Below are 21,359 nucleotides of genomic sequence, written 5' to 3'. Positions count from 1 at the left end.
AGGAGAACTTATTAAATTCAACTTAAAAATGTAAGTGAAAGTACTCTCTCCCGGATCTTGGAGTTCATGCTATGAGTGTTATAGAATTTCTGAGCACCCACTCTGTGATAGTTTTAGGATTGAGAGTCCAGCAAAGCAAAACTTGTACCCTGTAGAAGTCACACCACTTTGCCACTCGTGTGGGTAATTTCCATGTGGGAAAACACACGGATTGACGGAGGCATTCTGAGAAGTTCAGAAAAGAAGCCTACAATAACTCGTGTTCAGAAAAGACTTCTCAGAAGAATGGATTCCACGCAGAAACCATCAAGGTGAAGAGAGCGATGCAGCTGTCCGCACCAGAGATGAGTGGGCAAGGCTGAAAATACACACAGCAGGATCTTGAAGATGAGAGAGAACAGGGGTTACCTCCCTGAACATCCATCACGCTCTCTCTGAAAATGTTATAGGTAAGTATAAATTATATACAATCTATTGAACAAAATAAAAGACACAGGTCTTATTTATTTGTTATTTTTGGTACCACTCGACCACTGAGCCACCTCCCCAGCCCTATTTTGTATTTTATTGAGAGACAGGGTCTCACTGAGTTGCTCAGTACCTTGCTTTTGCTAAGGCTGGCTTTGAACTTGTGATCCTCCTACTTCAGCCTCCTGAGCCACTGGGATTTCAGGAGTGTGCCACTGTTCCCCGGCAAAGACACAGATCTTAAGTTCAGTTTCATTAATTGTAAAAATGATATGCCCTTGATAACCACCATCCCAAATTATATATAAAGAATCTCCATTTTTTCAAAAATTGTCTTATGTTCCTTTCTGATTAATCTTTCACAATTAAAATCCAATACCTGCTTTTTATTATTAGACTACTTTTAACATTATTTAGATGAATTTATTAAGTATTAGCCCCATAATAGTAACATCAGGCAGAGCAAAAACTAAGCTGTACTGTTTTGTGAAAACATGTTGCAAATCAATAAATTCAGCCTTAGCTAATGAAAGGCTGTCTACTTGAGTATGGGAATTTGTATGTGTACATGTACATACAGGTCATTTTATTTTAAAACCTGGGGATACATACAATGATTTCTTTTTTAAAAAAAATGAATTAAGGGTGGGAAATAAAAGACTTAAAACCCTCTACGCAGTATGCCTCTGTCCTATTAGAATTTTAAATTAGTAGGTATTATTTTTATAAATTGGAAAATAAAAAAGGATCTACAGGATGAGAAGAGTGTCTGAAAGGGCAAACAGTAGAATGAACCACAGTTTATAAAAATAAGATGGCGGTCTGGGTGTGGTGGCACACGCCTGTAATCCTAGAGGCTTGGAAGAAGGATCATAAGTTCAAAGCCAGCCTCAGCAACTTAGTGGGGCTTTAAGCAACTCAGCTAGACCCTGTCTCAAAAATAAAAAAAAAAAAATAAAAAATAAAAAGGGGTAGGGCTGTGGCTCAGTGGTTAAAAGCCCCTGAATTCAATCTCCAGTACCAAAGAAGGAAAGAGAAAAAAAAAAATAGGTATCATTTTTATCCTAACTGGGCCGTGTTCATAATGGGAGTGTTTTGTTTTATTCATTCAGGCATTGACTCCCAAACCCGACGCACTTCAGAATTGCCAAAATAAAGGCTAAAACACAGACAGTTAATAATTCTACTCCTAGCAATTTAGTTTCATTAAATCTGAGTGAAGGATCGCAGAACCTGTATTTTTGACAAACACCAAACGACTCAAACAGTTGAAGGGAAATACTAGGTTCACAGAACTCTTTATTGAGAGGTGAATTAAGAACCAAGTGCATTAAGATAACAAAATGCAACACGGGCGAGAGTCGATGTCACAAAAGAAAGTGGAAAAGAATTAAGATTTCTGATGCAGGTTAAAGATCTCGGAAGAGGACTGGAGCCACCTTCATCTAGTAGGCTGCCGTACACACAGAGTTAAAGACACCATCGGAAGCCACATCCAGAAGCAAAAATTTGAGATGCGACTGCAATTACTAAAATAATAAATACTATGTAAATGATTCTATAGTTGGGATCTGGAAAGTCCCCCAAGGGTCCACATGTTAAAGTCTTGACCCCCGGTGAGGATCTATCGGAGGTGGTAGAAACTTTGAGAGTCAGTGTCTATTGGAAGGTCAAAAAAGCCATATGGATGTGTCCTCATGGGAGACAGTAGGATCCCAGCCCTTCTCCCTCTTCTCTTTCAATCCCGGGGCCATAAGGTGAACAGTTGTGCTCCACCCACACTCCCCAGGATGTACTGTTTTACTGCAGGCCAATAGCACTAGGGTCAACTGAAACCTCCAAACTGCGAGCCAGAATAAACCTTTACTCTCGATAAGTTGATTTGTCTCTGTTGTTTATTACAGTTACAGAAAACTGACCGACTCAAGCCATCTCAACTTCGGAGCTATATTAATGAGTGATTCATTAAACAAAGGGCTCTTTCTAGCATTAGAAATTATGAAATGGAACTGAGATCACCATTGCTTAGGATATTGCCAAAAGAAAAAAAAAAGAGTTGTTCTTGCCATAGAGGGAGGCTTAGACCCCCACGTATCTATGAATGATCTGCTTCACCTTCGACCCTCCTTTGATCTCCACGAGAGTCTATACTTTCAGACCACGTATGCATAAAATGCAATTCCATTTTTTTATTATTTTCAGAAAAAGAATATGCTTTGACCTTCTGGTCCTGTTTTGCAGGTACCGAATTTCATGTTTCTTTCTGCAAGTCCCCATTGGGGGCTTTCATCATTTCGTGTCGTCTCCTGCTTCTGAGTTTCCTCACTGATGTCCTTTGCTGCCTGACTTCTAAGCCTGTTTGCTCTGTCTCCACCAAAGAGATGCTCAAAGGTTTTTGTTTGAAACCCGAGCGTCGGCGAGATAGTAAATTCTTCCTCAATATAAAAAGGAGGAGGAATAAAAGTGGTCCCGACGCCCCCGTCGTGGTTGACTCTTCATCTTTTGAACTTTCTGTGAAATACAGGGGATCGTGAGCAAATTCCCAGGGTCATGTTCTGTGCTTGGGGCTCCTTATCCAAGGCCCTTTTTTGGAGCAGGGGAATAAGCTTTAGTTCTCTGAAATCCAACGTAACCCATTCCACTTAACGGAAATTACAGGTTGCTGCTGATGCCCGAGACATCTTTGTATTCTTCAACCTATAATCTTGGGGCCTGAAACTGTAATTTTCTTCTCTCCTTGGGTGAATTCGTTTCTATCTTAGCTGCTAAAACTTTCCAATCTGTTCCTACATGTGCTGTATCCTTCTTCAATAGTGGAATATTTAGAAGCCCCTGGAAGATTCTAGTACAGAAACAGAGAAGTGTACAGAAAGGTAGTAAAGTTGTTTTTATTTTTTTTAAAGCGCGTTGCTTTCCTCCTCCCAACAGTTGTTTGATGAAGTGATCTGTGAATTACTAAGTTGCCCGCTAAACAGAAGAGGATTCTACAACTGAGAGCGTGAAAGTAATTCCCCTCCAGTCACATGGTTAAAATGTGCAAAGAGAGGATTTTAAAACCAGCTCCTTTAGAGGTCAGCTTCTATATTGTTTCCTTAGCACTTCATTTCTGAGATGGATGCTCTTTTTTTTTTAATATCAGTTTTCTTTCCTTGGTTCTTCTTTGTTACCCTCAAACTTCCTTCCAAACTCCCAAGCTCTCTGGAAACACAACCCGGCTCATATTTAGACCCAAATTCTCAGCACCCATAGCTTCCTCTGACCACACTGCCTAGCCGGTCTGCATTGAACCCAATTTCCTAGGGAGGAAAGGCTGATCTTTTGACATGGCTCCAAAAATCTTGCCAACATTAGCAGAGAATCAGACACAAAATAAAATCCTGAAGGAATAATGGTCCTGTCTCAAATGGACCTCTTGAAAGAGCAGAGGTTCTACATTTAGAGTGAACACCAAAAAACACCCACACACACTTCTGGGCTGTATCCTCAGAGGGCATGGTCTGGGGAAGAGCCACAGCGTGTCCATACATGACCAGTTTCCATGTATGGACACTGATGGAGGTGGTGTGAAAGGACACGTTGAAAGTCACGAATACAAACAGCAAACCTCAATCCCCTCTCTGTAACCACACTGGAAGAGAAAGCCCCTGGATAGTGCATGGTGACTGTATATTCCTTGGGTGTGATTTTGGAGCCTGAAGGAGGATGTTTCTCAGTGCGTGGATTCCTAGTGTCTGGGCTGGCAGGGATTTTAGGCAATTGATAATTCTTCCTCTTTATTTTTTTTGTGGGGTAGGGGGATACTGGGGGTTGAACTCAGGGGCACTCAACCACAGAGCCACATCCCCAGACCTATTTTATATTTTATTTAGAGACAGGGTCTCCCTGAGTTGCTTAGGGCCTCATTAAGTTGCTGAGGCTGGCTTTGAGTCCCTCCTGTCACCGTGTGCCTCCCTCTGCCATGGTCCCTTCTCCCCACGAGCTAGCTCTTCTCATTCACCCAGGTAGCCAGTCTACAGTGGGAGCATTTACCTCTTTTTGTTCTATCATTAGCCACTGGCCATGCTTCATAGGTATATTTCTTAATAGAGAAATTAAAAAAAAAAACCTTCCAAATCAGAAGTTTAAAAAAAACTCCTCATGTGGCATTGTGTCATTAATTGTGTGATTCCCGAGCCATCGAGGCTGACATCCCTGGTTTTGAGATCATTTCCCTGCACCTCTAATGACATGGATGTGTTATTCATGGTTGGGATGCCTTTCCCTGGTGTTGATTCAGCAGCAGCAACGCGAGGATTGAATGATCCTCGGTCCTTCCCAGAGCCTTTACTGCAGGTTCTCCCCCGCACCATCCTCTACAATTTTATTATCATGAGAAATGGCAGAGCCACGGTAAGCAGCCGAAAAACTCTATCTGCTGCTCTCTCAAGCATACAGCAACTTCTGTTTTCCCCAGGGTACGATTATGTTTTGACATCTTTTACAGCCCCATATCTTGTACGGTGATATTTAAAATACAAACAACAGAAGATATATGCCATTCTGCCCATTCTATGGGATGCAATTTTTTTTTTTTATATATATATATAAGACGGGCAGTATGTCTTGTAAAAGAGACTAATAATGACAACCTGGGACACCCCCAAGTACTGTTGGGGCACTGGAATGGATCTCAACATCAGCAGCCTGTTGTCTCAGGTAGAAAACAAATGATGGGAAAAAAGAATCCAAAGTGTACCGCTCAGGGTTAGTGAATAAATCCCCCCCCCCCCTTTGGAATATTCCAGAACGAGTCAGCTTTACGGCAAACCTGGTGCAGTGCTTCAGGGTTCGATGTGACGGGCTCTGGGTGGGTAAATCATAGTTACACGAACACGGTGGCAAAGACCTCATGCGAGAACCGTGATTCCTTGCCTGGGCTGAAGTCACTGATATTGTCCTCGGTGGGTTTATGAGGCAATCCAGAACACGGCCCCATGCCTTTATAAAAAATCTGCTTTGACTGGAATTTCCGTTATTCCCACAATTGCTGCTTGACCCCCTGGATTTTATGAGATCTCTTCTGATTCACATCCCCTTTGTTCTGAATCATGGAGATGGTGATCTTTGGGGTCAACCAAATAACCAATACATTAAGACCTCCCCCCCCCCCGGGTTCCTATTACTGGGAAACTCCATACAACTCTGAGACGGATGATACCCTGGCAAACCCTACCTGGAGAGAGAACGGAAACTTAGCCAGCTTTGGGGTAACTGCTGGGCAATCTCCACATCTAAGAATGACTAGGAAAGCAACACGATGCAGATACACAAGGACCGTGAGGACCACACTTCTTTCTTTCTTTTCAATCCCCATCCTCTCTAGGTGAGCTTAATATAGCTAATCTCAAAAAATGGACTACACTGGTTTGTAAACAAGGGTGATTCTTGTCTCTCGAGGGTATCTGGTAATATCTGGAAGAATTTTTTTTCATTGTCATAACTGGAGAGAGGACCCTAGTAGCATCAAGAGGACAGAAGCTAAGGGTACGGTTCAATACCTTAAGAACAATATAGTCTTCCATAACAAAAATTCCACCTGACCGGGCATGGTGGTGCACGCCTATAATCCCAGTGGCTCTGGAGGCTGAGGCAGGAGGATGGCAAGTTCAAAGCTAGTCTCAGTAACTTAGCGAGGCCCTCAGCAACTTAGCAAGACCCTGTCTCAAGATAAAAAATAAAATAAAAAGGGCTGGGGATGTCACTCAGTGGTTAAGCACCCCTGGGTTCAATCCCTGATACCCAAAGGGGGGAAAAATTCTCCCTGCATTGTGAATTGTGTCCAGGTTGAGAAACCCTGGATTCTCTAATGATAGCCGATTATAACCCGGGTGTTCGGTTTGATTGGCTGGATTGAAGGGAGTTGGAAAGAGGAGAGAAGCAAGTGACCATGAGACCTTCGGACTGAACCTTGGGAATCAGGTCAGCTACCAGGAATGGGAAGAAACACAGCTTCCTGGTTCTGATACTGTACATTCCTCGAGGATGTCAATCTGCTTCTTTACATGGTGTTTAAATGCTCCCTCACAGAGCTAAGGATTCCTGCCCTGTCCTCTAGACTTGATTTCACACTTACTGTCTGCTGTGAGCTAGACCACGTCAGACATAATGAAGCGGATGAATAAATACTGTGGTGTTTCAACCGGACCCCCATGAATTCCAGACAGAGGATCTTGGCCAAGTCAGCACACAACGTCTTTAACATGATCACTCAATTTGTAAAATGGAGCTATCGTCCCTGAAATGTTAAATGAGCCGAGGGGTACACGATGCTGAGAGCGGATGGCAGGTACTCCTCAGCTTACCTGACGTGGGAGGTTAGATACTACTTATGTTTAGAGAGCTCCAAGTTTTGCTCTCTGAACTAAATCTTTCTCCCTGGGGATGGATGGAATGCAACGTCCCACTCAAAATTCCCACTCTTTCTTCTCTTTGGCATTCGATAGGCAACAGGTCTTGAATTTCTCATTTCTCCCATCTCAAAACCTGCTTTACCTTCATGGCCTGCATCCCAGGTATTAGAAGAACTTTCATTCTGAATGGTTTGGGGACATGCCGAGGGCATCCCCATCTCTATAAGGACAGGGAAGCAGGAACCATGTTATGCCAATAAATAACACTCAACTTGACTGGATAAAGAGATGCTGGCGATTAAGAGGCTTCTGAGTGTGTTAATGAGGGGGTATCTAGGAATGATTGGCATGTGGGGTAGCCAACTGGAATGGAGACCCTCCCTAAGCATGGGCAGCCCCGTCCAATAGATGGGAGGTTTGGATGGAATAAAAATTGGAAGAACAAGGAAGGAGCAGCAGATGCAGGCTCCGTTCTTCTTGAGGGGGTTCTTGATTGCTGCTGAGATCACCTGAGGATGTCAGACTTTTGGCTTCTTCACTATTCCAAGGTAGATTCTGCCAGTGAATCACCAGGGAGTTTCCAGAAGCCTTTGCTCTTGGACTAGGGTAGCACCATTGATTCCTCTTGTTCTGGGGCTTCCACCTCTTGGACTGCGCAGCTGCTGGTTCCTCCACCTCTGCAGCCTGCAGACAGCCACTGGGGACTCTCCAGCTTCATGTCACCTAAGCCAACCTAATAAGTCCCCTTTCTGTAATCGTACCTCCTGTTGATTCTGTCCCTCTAGAAGACTCTGGCTAATACAACCCTTCTCTTTCTCTAGCAATTCACAGTCACTTTCTCAGGGGGTTATTTCAGTCATACCCACTGAACTTATAATGACGATGGCGACTGATCTACTTATGTACTGCTGTCATCCTGGTCCACAGCACCATTGTCTCTTACCTGAGAGACTCTGATCATGGTTTATTTGCTCATATTCTTTCCCTCCTTTGGTCCAATTTTAGAGAAAGTCCGAGAAATTGTGTCCCTGTTCTAATCAGTACTATCCAGGGTATTCTCAATGTCACTCACAGAAAATCTAAAGGCCCTAAAATGTCCAGAGATAGGACCATATATTCTCATTTATATCCTGCTTGCTCATGTTGCTCCACCTACACGGGCCTTATGGCTGTTTTTTCTAAATGCCAGACACACATGGTTCAACCACAGGTCCTTTGCAGATGCTGCTCCCTCTATCCCAACTGTCCTTACTCTTTATGCTCCACTCTCCCTTCGAGAATTCACTTCTCAAAGGGCAATTAAGCCTTGTTTCACCTTTGAATATATAACAGCAACATCTGCTCTTTGCTATCTCCCATTATTTTTCTTCCTATTTCTTACCACCTGCCATCATGATTTGTATTTATTTACGATAAGATTAATAGAGCTGAGAACTTTGTGTATGTTCTTCATCGTATCCCTAAAATGCAGAAAAAGGGGTGGCACATTTATAAGGTACACAAGAAATAGTTAGAGAGTGATATTAGAAATATTAGAGAGTGAATACATAATACACCGGTCCAATAATATTATAAGTCATATTATTATTATAAGTAATAATAAATTATAGGTAATCTTATAAATAATATTAATATACCAACAAGTTACTCTCAGGCCTGCCTACCTTTTGCATATTCAAGGAATCCCAGAATAATATATTCATTTGCCAATTGGACTTACCCAATCGGTCAACATCATCTGCCATTTTGTCCAGAAACAACAAACACACCAACGGGGAAACCACTGGCTATGACATTTTTGCACGTTTTCTCCATATAATTTTCCTTCCTTATTCTAGAACATGGCTGTGAGCCGTCGTTTGGAATGATTTCCAGTTTAAGTTGAATTGTCAGCGTCTTTATTGACGCAAATACAAACACTGGGCTCACACGCGGATGCTATCTTCCCGTCCCAGACAGATAATCCAAAGTACTGGCGTAAATTCAGACGTTCTACCCACCTAAGATTAGAAGGGAGGCAGGAAAAGAGCATTCCCTCTAAAACACATTTTAAACTTGGGATGTTTATGAGCCCAGGCTTGAGAGTTTTCTATCCAGAGACTGAAGGGAAAGAGCGTACTTTACTTTGGATATGGGGACTGTTATTTCATGGCGAAGCTGACTTTAATGACCTTGGACTAACTCATACCGATTGTGGCTCCAGTGCCATCTTTGAAATTAGATTTCCCAGGAGCTGTGCTAATGCACGGAACCCAGGAAGATCTCCTATTTTCCTGGTCATCCTCCAGCTTTGACCTCAAGGGTTTTATTGCTTATTCTAAAACTTAGAGAAGATTCTTCTTTTGTCCCCAACGTGGTCTGCAAGTGGTTTGCGCAGACTCTCTGTCTCAGGGCTTCAACAGAAGCTCACCCTGGAAGCGAGGCACCAAGCACCCATGGTGGAAAGACCCCACTGTGCCTGGCCCAGGGCTCAGTGAAGAATCAGAGCTGCGTCCCCTTCCCCGGACACCAAATGGATAAATAGAAAAAATATCGTATTGCCTCTATCTGTCCCTGTGAGGATGGAGGTGACCTTAGAAACATCCAGGGATGACAGAGGCAACCCCCCCACACACACACAAAAAAAAAAGATATCTGGCCAACTGCCAGACGTTTTGGCTCTTCCAGACACTGACAAGCTAGAGGACTGTATTTTTCTGAGATGGAAATCCAAATTGAGGAGAAGAAAATAACAGATAATAGAGGACACTGTCACCGATGTCTGGAAGAAGAGGCAGTCACAGTCCAGCGGTGAGGGAGAAAGGAAAGAGGCATCTCAGGGGACCTCAGGGAGGTGTTGTGACTGCAAGTAGCCATGTGGCCTCTTGGTGTTTGTCCCCCAGAACTTTCGGCTAAGTCTCTGTTTCTCTTAAATATTTTCGACGTACGAGTTCTGCAAAGACAGAAGCAAGAGCGAAATCCTCCCCTGACGGAAGAGGCTCAGAGTCTCGGAGGCCGATCAATTTGGACCTTAAATGTGCCCCAGAGGCCCAAGTATTCAGCTGTCGTCTCAGGGTAGTGCCCTGGAGGTGGTGGGGCCTTAGCAGTAAGGCCGAGCCGGTGGTCTCTAGGTCACCAGGGCCCTCGAAGGGGACTATGGGACCCTGATACTTGTTTTTCTCCTGTGTCCTGGCCATGGGCTGAGCAGTACTCCTCTTTCCACCTTAGCCATTTGGAGCTGCCACCAGACGTCGAAAACCCAAGGGGCCAGCCTGGTCATGGACAGGACCCTCTGAAACTGGGAACCCAAATGGACCTTTCCTTTGTAAGTTGATTATCTCAGGTACTTGCCTGAGAGATGAAAAGCTGCCTGTCTCTGGTCAGAAATGGAATTAAAGGAGCCAATTGACTCCTACCCCTGGGAACCTATGGAGTGGTTCCTGTCTGGCTTCCGATGTCCCTTTCTGAAGTCACACAGTAGGACGCACCAGGATCGGTGCTTGTGTGACTGCCCGAGCTCATGCCCATTTCAAGGTGGTGCCTTCTTTGCTGGAATAACCTTCTCCTGGGAAAGTCTCCCCTCCAAGAGGGGCTGTCCCTCTGCCGTTTGGGGAGCACCCACAGAGGGCTCTCTTGTTTATTCTAAAGGAAGAGCAGCTCTGTGTTGGGACCTGATGCTTGGTTTATGTGGATGACTCTATTCCCCGGGTGGTGACCGATCCTCTGTGTGTGGAATCCAGACATTCTGTGTGTTGCTTCTGGACCTGGAGCCCTCCCTTGCTAGATACCTGAACAGGACTCCATCATGTGGGTCATTTTCTTTCCTCTCCTATTTCATAAAGTGCACAGACATCTATCTGATGGGCTTGGCTTGCTAGGAAGCGTTTTGCATGAGTTTTGTGCATACACGAGGAGAAAAGCATAATGAATGCAGGCTGTTCTGATAATACCCAACTTCATAGGATTTCTCCCCTGCTGCAGGACTGTCACTCTCTCTGGGGCTGACGGGGCTTGCAGAAAGACCACAAGACTCACTTGTCCAAAGTCTGATGTAAACATTTCCGCCCTTTAGCATCTCTCCAAATGTACTCTGTAACCCTCCTCTCTGAGAAGCACTGGTCATATTTTCACATGAGACCTGAAAATAATTTGATCCTTGGTACATTTGTTCTAACCTGCTGTTCTAATCAGTCATACATGACAGTAGAATGCAGTTTGACACATCCCCCATAAACGGAGTATAAATTCTCGTTCTGCTTGTACTTGAGCGACAGAGAATCCAATAACATTTTCCTGCATCCTGTCCTCAAAGAGCTGAGGATGCCCAGGGAAGGCACTAAAACCATTGGGGATGAAAGTTCTAATACCTGGATGTTGTCAATATTGATAGCTCCCTTGGGAATCCTGCCCACATGCTACTTAGGACACCGTGAGATTTGGGATCAGGTACATCGGCCACTGATCCCGTGTGATGGGACTTGGCTATTTCAAAGGTCTTCATTTAAGGTGCTTGTTGTGTCTCTGTGACTTGATTTCATGGCATTGTTCTGAGGGCACTGTGCAGACAAGGACCTTATGCCTGAGAAGATTGATGTGTCATTTAGTGTTGTTAAATGACAAGGTGACAAGGGGCAAGTCACTCTTCCTCAGCGGCTTTATTGATTTTTTGGAAGTCATTCCTCCACAACTCTTTTACATTTCTGTTATCCCTGATTAAACAGTTGGAAATAATCTTCCATGGTATCAAGAATCTCAGAAGATATCAGAGCATAAAGTGACATAGACTTCCCCGTGCTCCTACGTACCTTATCATCTTAGCACGGGAAAATAATTTTCCATACAGTTAAAAAATAAGCACCATAAAAAGTCCTGAGCCATTGCAGATCCTGTGGCCATATTATCTTATCTCAAGGTAGCATTGAAAGTATCGTAATTCTCCTCCATCAATCCAGGTCAGTATATTGCCATAATACTCTAATAATAATGAGAAATATAATGATGACTCCTACTTAGTTTCTTTTTGTACTAGTGTAGCCTTGAGGTTGCATAAAAAAAGCAAATTATGACAGCCTGGTGTTGTAGGTTTTCCAAAGTCTCACGAATAAGATTTGCTTTAACCTTCTAACATGACTGCTTGCATTGTATACTTGAACACCTCTCTTATCTATCTTCAGACTTCTCTATTCCACAGGGGAAGGCAGTCAACCCTAAGAGGAGTCAGATGGCCTGCACTTGAACCCTGGCTCCACTGTCTATCAGCTTTGTGACCTTGGACCAGTTACTTAATCTGTCTCTGCTACAACCTAATGCACCTGGAAGACAAAAATCAGAACAATATAGGCCTCATAGGTTGTATGATTATTTGAGAATTTAATAAAGGTATTTAGACCCAGGTTGTGCAACTTCTTTTCTGTTATCATTCAGCTTTTTGTAATACAGTGTGATACTGGATCGTCCCAAAGGAAATATTTCCTGGATGTTTTTCTCTTTGCCTACTTCAAGTCCCAATTGAGAATCACGGCCCAATTTACCATGTCATTTGGGATTTGAAAAATGCAGTCCCAAGGAGATGAGTATGCGTGGGTGGTTTAGGTCTCTGGCAGCAGAGTCTTTCCCCTGACCAATTCAGACGCTGACAGAAGACACGTGGTTATTTTCTCTTTGATCTTCACCACTGTAAAGAGCTACTGTGATTCAGCAATATCCATAATTTGCTTCCAATGAATGGGGTAAGTCTCTCTTCCAATAGTCAACATGAGGTTGGCAAGAGAAGGGTTGGAATTTCCTTCTTCATAGAGTGCAATAATAGTGAAATAATAGCATTAGCTTTCTCTTTTTAAAAATAAATATGGCGACCGCACTAGATCAATTAGCATTCATTAGCTCATTTAACATCCACAACAGCAATACATATAAATATCAGTTACTGTCTCCAGACTACAGATGAGAAAACTGAGCCTCAAAGAGGCTTAAGTAAATTGCCCCTTCTCATGAGCCACACCACCAGTGTGGTAATGGCCAGTTGCAATACAAAGCCACCATTATCAACTCTGTATATAGTAAGATGCTTCATCTCCTTAAGGACATACATGTCGAGTTCTTTCTGAATGATACCATTTGTATGTTGGGCTGTTTGCATGCAGTAGACAGATGGGAAGAACTTTCATGGTCCTTCTGAATGGATGAAGGTCCATCATGGACGCCAAGACCAAATGTGCCTCCTCGACCCTGGAGGGACCCAAAGAATGGTGTGACCCAAATTATCCCCACTTTACCTCCAAAGTGTGGTGGTGGGCCACAGAGAAGAACCACACCTTGTCCCTCTCGGACAGACACCGTGCTTCTTGTTTTGGTTTCAAATTCTTCGATATCTTAGAAAACAAAGAAGATTAAGTTTAGAATTGTAGGGAAAACATTCTGAAGGAGAATCTGTAACTTGTTTTTATTAAGAAGGGTAATTTGGATGGTTTAGATATGAGATGTCCCCAAAGATCATGTGTGAGACAACGCAAGAATTTTCAGTGGATTAATCCACTGATATGGATTAACTAGGTGGTAATTGTAGGCAGGCAGAATATGGCTGGAGGAGGGAGGTCCCTGGGGGTGTGCCTTTGGGGCTCTCTCTGGGCTTCCATATGGCCATGTCCTAAGCTCCTTTCTCCTCTGCACCCTTCCGCCATGATGGTCTGCCTCACTTGGGCCCCTAGTAATGGATTTGGCCATCTATGGACTGAGATCTCTGAAACCCCATGAGCCCCAAATAAACTTTTCGTCCTCTACATGTTCTTGCCAGGTCTTTTGGTCACAGAAGCAAAAGCAGACAAAAAAACAGTAATGGATACTTGTACTAAATCTTCTGACTGACCCAAAAATTTAGCTGATGATCAGTGTATCTAAAATGACTATTCATTCTCAAAATCTTTATTTTTATTATAACTACATAAAGTGTGTGATAGGTGTCTGATAACATATTACTCACTGTCTGTTTTCTTTCATGCTCCCAGGAAGCCCGTGGCCCAATAGCACATCTTTTAAGGACAGCATATACTTACTCTTCCTGTTCAGGGAAAATGAGATTTCAAAACTCTACAGTAAGTGTGCTGGAGTCTTCTGGCATCTTGAAGTAATGGGTGCCATTTTGACAGGTGGGTGGAGTCTGTGGGAATCTAGGACGCCATCGTGTAAGGGAAAGATCCCCAAGAGCGAGAACCAGGGAGACTGAAACTCTGTTTTCTATTTTCTTTTTATTTCCTCCTTAACAAAGATGCTTCACAGGCTAACTTGGAATGTTGTGACCTCCTACACCAAAGAATTCTGAAATTCAGATTTGGAAGAAAGCTTACTAGCTACTTTGATGAGCTATCCATTTGAATATTCATATTTCAACATTCTTGGAAAATGCTCTTGAGCCTCCAGGAATGGATGGGTAAATTATTGAGCTTCTTTGAGCCTCAATTGCTTTACCTGTAAAATCTGCCATTCATTTATTTATTTATTCATTCAATTAATTAAGCACCTACTAAAATACCAGTTTGTTATTAAGGACAGGAAATACATTTGAAAATAAAGCATGCACGTACTGCAATTTTATTGAATGTTAGAGGAGACTAGTTATTAAAACAAATACACAGTTTACAGATCTGAGGTGGAGATCACTAATTGTCTACCAAGATCTAGTCCCCCTTCTTCCAAAGTAGTAGTCTTTTTAACAAGAGGTTTCCCAGAGCATACAGCCATCAGATTTTATAGAGACATGTGGCAAACAGAAACAATGAATGGAATTCCCATCATTTGACACGTGACCACTATAAATTTTGACCTTCCCCAACCTCTCAACGTTACCACCACCTGGAATGACAATGACATGGGAGCTCCCAGAAACCATCCCTTGGCTATGAAAGAGCCACCCATAGCCTTGGTACATAAGTGACCATACACAGCGGAATCACCCTTGGTTGGAAATACCCACTCCAATTCATCATATCGGACCTAAGGAAACTTCTATCTTGTTGGAGGCACTTAAGTGGGGGCTTCTTTGTTGCAACAGTTTAATCTTTTACCTTGAGTAAGGTGTATGGTTAAAAAAAAAAAGGTAGAGGAGAACATCTGATGTGTGAGATAGAGATCCGGGCAATGGTAACGTGGGGCAGGTTAAATACTCCTTCCATGAAGCAAAACCAGGGCTACAATTCCAGAAGTGGAAAATTCAGAGGAGTGTCATGGTGCTGAACTGAAGCCGGTTTTGATGGTTCATAGTGGGCAAGGCTTCAAAGAGATTGCCATATGATCAGGCACTCGGGGCTACTATCATAAATCAGCATTATATTAAAAATGCAAAGGGAATACCTGCAAATTAAATCCAAGTGGATAGACTTAACATCATAGTGTTACCAAAAAAAAAAAAAAAAAATAGTTGGTGGATATTGCTCTGACATTATCCCACTTCCAAAAAAGAGAGATAAAAGCCTAAATATGAACATCTCATGAAATTGGCACAGTGTGAGTTCAGTTATATAATGGATCTTTAAAAATTATTCACAGGCTTTATCTTAAAGGACTGAAGGAGAGACACAGGAGTGGAAATCACTACATCTGTACATACATATTATTAGCTTATAAAATTGAGTAAAGAGTATGCAGCATATTACGAACATTTTTTAGGTGCGTTTATTTTGAATAGGCTCGCTATGGTATACTATGGAGAAATTATTGGTATTACTTAGAGGAATCCAAAAACTCTATTGAGATATCTTAAATTTGCATAATCCAGGAGTTATATAGCTAAGTAAATGTTTTAATCAGCTTTTTCGCTGCTGTGACTGAAAGACCCAACCAGGACAACTGAGGAGGAGGAACAGTTCATTTGAGGGCTCAGGGCTTCAAGGGTCTTAGTCCACAGAAGGCTGGCTCCATTCCTTGGGGCTCAAGGTGAGGCTGAACATCATGGCGGGAGACGATGGCGGAGGAAAGCAGGTCACACCACGGTGACCAGGAGGCAGAGAGAGAAACTCCACTCTCCAGATACAAATATATACCCAATGCCACCCCCCAATGCCTACCTCCTCCAGCCACACCCACCACTTCAGTTACCACTCAGTGAATCCCTAAAAGGGGATCAAGTCACTGATTGGGTTAAGGCTCTCACAACCCAGTCATTTCTTCTCTGAACCTTCTTGCACTGTCTCACATGTGGGCTTTGGGGGGACACCTCACCTCCAAACCATCACAGTAAAGTCATAAAGGCTATGAACTATCTGAACCATGAACAGAGAAGGCAGGCAAGTTTCAAATTGATCAGAACAGGGTTCACCAGCCTATAAACAGTCGTTAAGGTTGCAGGGATGGATGGAATTCCCATGGGATCATTCTCCAATTTTTGACATGGACAAATTGGTGAACCGCTGGTGAAGATCAAACTGTGAAAATCTCCATCATTTAGAGGTAGAGAGGAGGACCACTGATCTGAGAGAGAGAGAGAGAGAAGGAAGGAGGAGGTGGGTACAAAGAGAGTGTATAGATAGTAACACTAAGGGGTGAATAAGATGTAGGAATGAACCAAGTTGCTGCTCTCATGTGATCCCGGAAAAATAACCTCCGTGGAATTTTGGAAAGAAACTCATCCCAAGCAGTTGGCAGCAGGGGATGAGGAAGTGGATGAGATCGGCAACTCCTGCCCATGCCGTGAGTGGTGAGATTTAGGAAGAACAGGAAACGGGTCTGGAGGACAGAGAACTATACCGACAGAAATGATAAAGAAGACATTAATGACTGAGAAGCTCAGGGTGCTTGGAAAGCTGGGTAGCTGGTGATCAGAGCCCAGGGGCAGGACTAACCCTTGTTAAAGAAAGATGAACCAGGACAACAGATACCCGCGGTAATGGGAGATGACTGCAGGCGTGTTACTAGTTAGAGGAAAAAGTTTAAAAATTCTCAAATGAGCCTGGTGTGATGGGATGGCATACGCCTGTCATCCCAGCACCTGGGGAGGCTGAGGAAGGAGGATCGTGAGTTCAAAGCTAGCCTCAGCAAAAGTGAGGCCCTAAGCAACTCAGTGAGGCCCTGTCTCTAAATAAAATACAAAATAGGGCTGGGGAGGTGGCTCAGTGGTTGAGTACCCCTGAGTTCAATCCCTAGTACCACCCACCCCCACCAAAAAAACTGAAATGACACTGATAAGACAGCATTGGAGGGGTCACTTTGGATGTTACAGGATGCAATAAACATACCTATTTGATAGGGCTGTCATTGGGACTAAATAAAAAATGCATTAAAGGACTCTAGATGGCAGCTTGGAATGCAGTGGGTACTCAACAGTGATTACCACCCTACAGCATTCCAAGTGGAGAGGGCAAACCATCGTATCTTCCTCTGACAGATATGAAGTCCAGATATCCCTATCCACAAGTACACCCTGAGCAGCACATTCTGGTCCTAGTCAAATATCTTGGAGCTGGAGGATGCTATTTGAAACATCCACAGTTTATTTCTCTTGACTGCATTATTTTCCAAATAAGTGTACTTGGGTCACAGAGCTGTCTTCAGCATGTAAACAGCCTGATGAATTTGATGCACTGGGTCTGACATATAAATCTGTCAACTCTCAGGGTGGCTAGTTTTAATAATTAAAAAAAAAAAAAACTAAGGTGGACTGTATTCTCTCCGACTATACTTCTTTCCCTTTTCCATCTCCTTTTGAACCTTAGGCATTAGATAATGTATGATAATTCAGGAACTGGCATGTTTTTTTTATACTTTATTTAGTATGTTCTATGGATTGAACCCAGGGGTGCTTAACCACTGAGCCACATCCCCAGCTCTTTTTAGGTTTCATTTAGAGACAGGGATCTTGCTGAGTTGCTTAGGGCCTTGCTAAGTTGCTGAGGCTGGCTCTGAACTCGCGATCCTCCTGCCTCAGCCTCCGAAGCCGCTGGGACTACAGGCGTCCACCATCATACCTGGCTTTATAAAAGTATTTAAATTTCTACGCACTCCTTTTGTTCTTTAGTTTTGAAAAAATTGGAATCAGCCTACTATGCAGATGCTGTCAATATGAATTACTGGGACTGGGCTGGGTGGAGGTCCCTGGTAGAGGGCTTGCCTAGTATGTTAGAGGCCCTTGGGTTCGTAAAAAGCAGTGCTGAGAAATAAAAAGAAAATAACTACCACCTCAACTTGTGAGTCCTTTAATGACTTGGGTTTGCATTTATATAAATGGGACTCCTTAAGAAAAATCAGCCCAATACACTCTATTTTAAAATCAGAAATCAATATATTGAATTCACTGTTTCTATGTCTAGTAGTTATAACAGGTGACAATTTTAAGGGTTTTTTTTTTTTCCCCCTTACTATTATTTTTGAAAGGTGCCATGAAATTGTCATTACATTATTAACGGTCACGAAAACAAACATGTCACAAAGGAACAATGAGAAACTGAATGCTTCCACGCGATTAACTAGCTTTGAGTGGAACCCTGTCAAGGTCACACCGTCAGAGGTCCACACTCCAAAGGCCCCCATCACACTTCCTGTGTTAATCAGAAGTCATGACAACCCAGGACTGATAAGACCACTGTCGATTTCATATATTCTGCACTCACTGCCTCTTAAACGGCATCCGTTTGTGACATAATTTCTCTGTCCCTCTTGTGATTGCAATGGGGGTTTCTTTCTATTAGCTGACATGAAAAGAGATCAACGCCGCTCCCAAGTCACACGAGTCCTGCTAGCTATCAAAACACCGCCGTTTCAAAATGTTACCAGTTCACAGGTTCCAATTAATAATTCAGATTTTTAAAGACTGTTTAATTGCCCCGAGATCACAGACAAGTTATAATTTTGCCTTATTCAAACCAGCGACCCTCTCACTCGCCCATATGCTTTGAACGGGATCTATTTGATGTATCCCATCTGAGTTTCAAATACCTTTCTGCTGGCTAGAAACGAGGTTCAATTCAGATCTAGGTTCAGTTCAGATCTTGGAGGCAAGATCCACGGAACTGGGGAGCCCTATGAACACCCCGTGAATATTTTTCTTTGCTGTGCAACACCTTTCACAACTTTAGATTTCCTTTTCCACGGGGACAGGACAGGCAGAGCCACCAGTTTCTATTTCACCCTATCCACTTTTGTTTAAGAGAATGCAGCTCTGTGTGAGATCATTCGCTGAGGCTGAGATGGTCTCCAATTCCAGAATATTCGGAGATCTTCCCATGAACCACAGAAGTGACCTGCCTGGGCTGTCCTCGGGCCCATGCATACCTCCAGCAGTGCGGATTGCCATGAAACACCTCAATGGTTGAAGTCACTCTCATTAAGCCACTGGGATGACCAGAGCTTATCAGGTCCTGTGGTTTCATTGCTGGTTTTAGAAGAAGCATTTGGCAGCAGCGACAGCAAAAAAAAAAATGCAGCCACAAACAAGGCACCCTTCCAAAGGCCAGCAGGAAATAACTGAGAATGGCCTGTACAATGAGTTTTCAGGAATTACTGGGCCATATGCTCTCTCCTAAAGCCACCAAGGTGCAGAGGAAAGACAAGGGTCACTAAAACGTACTTAAAATGAAAACCAGGCAACGTTAAGCATTGCAACCTCCGAGCGTTAAGGAGAGTGCATCTTTGCAGCTGTCGCATGTAGGAATGAATCTCTGCTTAATTAAAGCAAGAAAACTGTGGACTTCCTGCCAAGGCCCCGAGGAGCCCATGCAGAGGATGTGTTTGGCAGTACCAACCCCTGGCACAGAAGGAGACCAGCGGTTTGCCAAGTCTCATAAGCTTGGGGGAAGGGAATGGGTACCCGGGGTCCATTGGCTGGGTCCGAGGGGACAAGCACCTGAAAATCTGGGGATGGAACTAATATTTATTCACCAGAAAAAATGTGTAGGCTAGCAGCAGCATAGAGGACAGTGGGTTAGTCAAAGTCTGAATAATAATAATAATAATAATAATTGTCTTGACCAAATACTGTGTATGAAATTCTTTAACATTTTCTGTCTTTCTTTTCTCCTTCATTTTATATATCAAGAACTGTCGTGTGCCAGGTACGCTGAGAAGGGTTTTCATTGAAACCTCTAGGCCACCTGCATCGGATACCACTGTTGCATTCACTAAGCAGAAGGGGGAAACTGAGGCTCAAGACAGCTCTCTGTCAAAACCCTCACAGCCTCTAGGTATCAAGATAGAACTGAAAAACAAATCTGTGCAAAGCTCATACTCTCAAGCATCCTGTTGGCCTGCTTTCCTGGAGCCTTCTGGGGTCTCCCTGTCACTTAAATACACGGAATTGACATACAAGGCCACTCCAGATTCAAGCCAGAGACAAACAGAGACCTAATAGCGTTTCCAGAGTTGTGCAAATTCCTAAAGGGGAGGAGGGTGCTGTTTTCAGAGATTGGTGACAGACGGTTCCATTTCTGATGTCTCGACTCCTCCGAGTTCCTCTTGGTTCCTCTCTGTGTTGTGCCTTGAATTATCACCATCCTCGTGTCAACAGAAGCTGACAAACAGCTAGACAGGTGCATCCCTAACATGATGAAGCACACCTTTGCCGTATTCTCTTCCCGCGTGCCCCTAAGGGATGTGATCGGATGATCTCAGGCACCTTGTTTGAGACAGCTTTGTCAATGCCATGGCCAAAAGGCCTGAGATGAAGGATTCGAGGAGAAAAAGTTCATCTTGGCTCATAGTTACATAGGTCTCCATTGGTGGATGGCCAATTTCATAGCTCTGGGCTCAAGGGGAGGCAGAACAATATGGCGGAGGGGCATGGAGGAGGAAAGCAAATCAGGACCTGAGAGCCAGCAAGCTCTTCTCACCAGAGGCCAAATAGAGACCCCAGAGGCACACACCCGGTGACCTACTTCTTTCAGCCACACCCTACCTGCCTGCAACTGCATTAATCCACATTATTGGATTTTTCTACCTGTTAGGTTAAAGCTTTCATAACACAGTCATTTCACCTCTGAACTTCTTACATTGCTTCACACATGGGATTCGGGGGGAACCTCTCACATCTAAACCATCATATACCTCAAAATGAAATATTAGACATAAGATTCCTAAAAGTCCACTTATCCCCCCTCTCTGTTGCTCATACCCGCTCGGCTCTTTCTCCATCTCCCCACCACCACCCTCTCATTCACAAGCCGGGAGGAACCCCAAATCTTCGTACCTCTTTCCTCTGTTAAGCAGCCCAGTGACCTGTGGCTCCTGCTATTACTCAGAAATGAACAGATCCGCACAAGGCCACTCAGGCGACCCGTCGAGGATATGAAATTGAATTCCAAATACTAATGCATTAGAATGTCTGTGCTTAAACCCTAAACTATCCTGCTCCTCTGGCTTGAGCTTCACCCAGACAGACTCTGTTGTCTGCCACAAATCAGAGACTGTGCTCAGTTGCCTCCTTCCAGCCCCCTCTGAAGCCCTTTCTATCTTTGGGTCACTCTGAAGACATTAGATCTGGTTTTATTTACCCTGCTCCCTGATTTCCCGCCACAGAGCACCACTTTGCCCCTTTGAGACTCC

General features: G+C 43.5%; 1 protein-coding gene across 1 annotated transcript in view; it reads right to left on the bottom strand.

The window, feature by feature from the left end:
- Positions 1 to 21,359, bottom strand: part of Cntn6 (contactin 6) — a 161,409-nt gene that overhangs the window by 101,215 nt on the left and 38,835 nt on the right. The window contains exon 3 of the mRNA XM_027931907.3: positions 13,112 to 13,207. Coding sequence (XP_027787708.2) covers positions 13,112 to 13,207 — 96 coding nt within the window. The remainder of the gene's footprint in view (positions 1 to 13,111; positions 13,208 to 21,359) is intronic.

Source organism: Marmota flaviventris, chromosome 20 (genome assembly GCF_047511675.1).
Source record: "Marmota flaviventris isolate mMarFla1 chromosome 20, mMarFla1.hap1, whole genome shotgun sequence".
NCBI lineage: Eukaryota > Metazoa > Chordata > Mammalia > Rodentia > Sciuridae > Marmota > Marmota flaviventris.
This window is presented reverse-complemented; position numbering and strand designations above follow the sequence as displayed.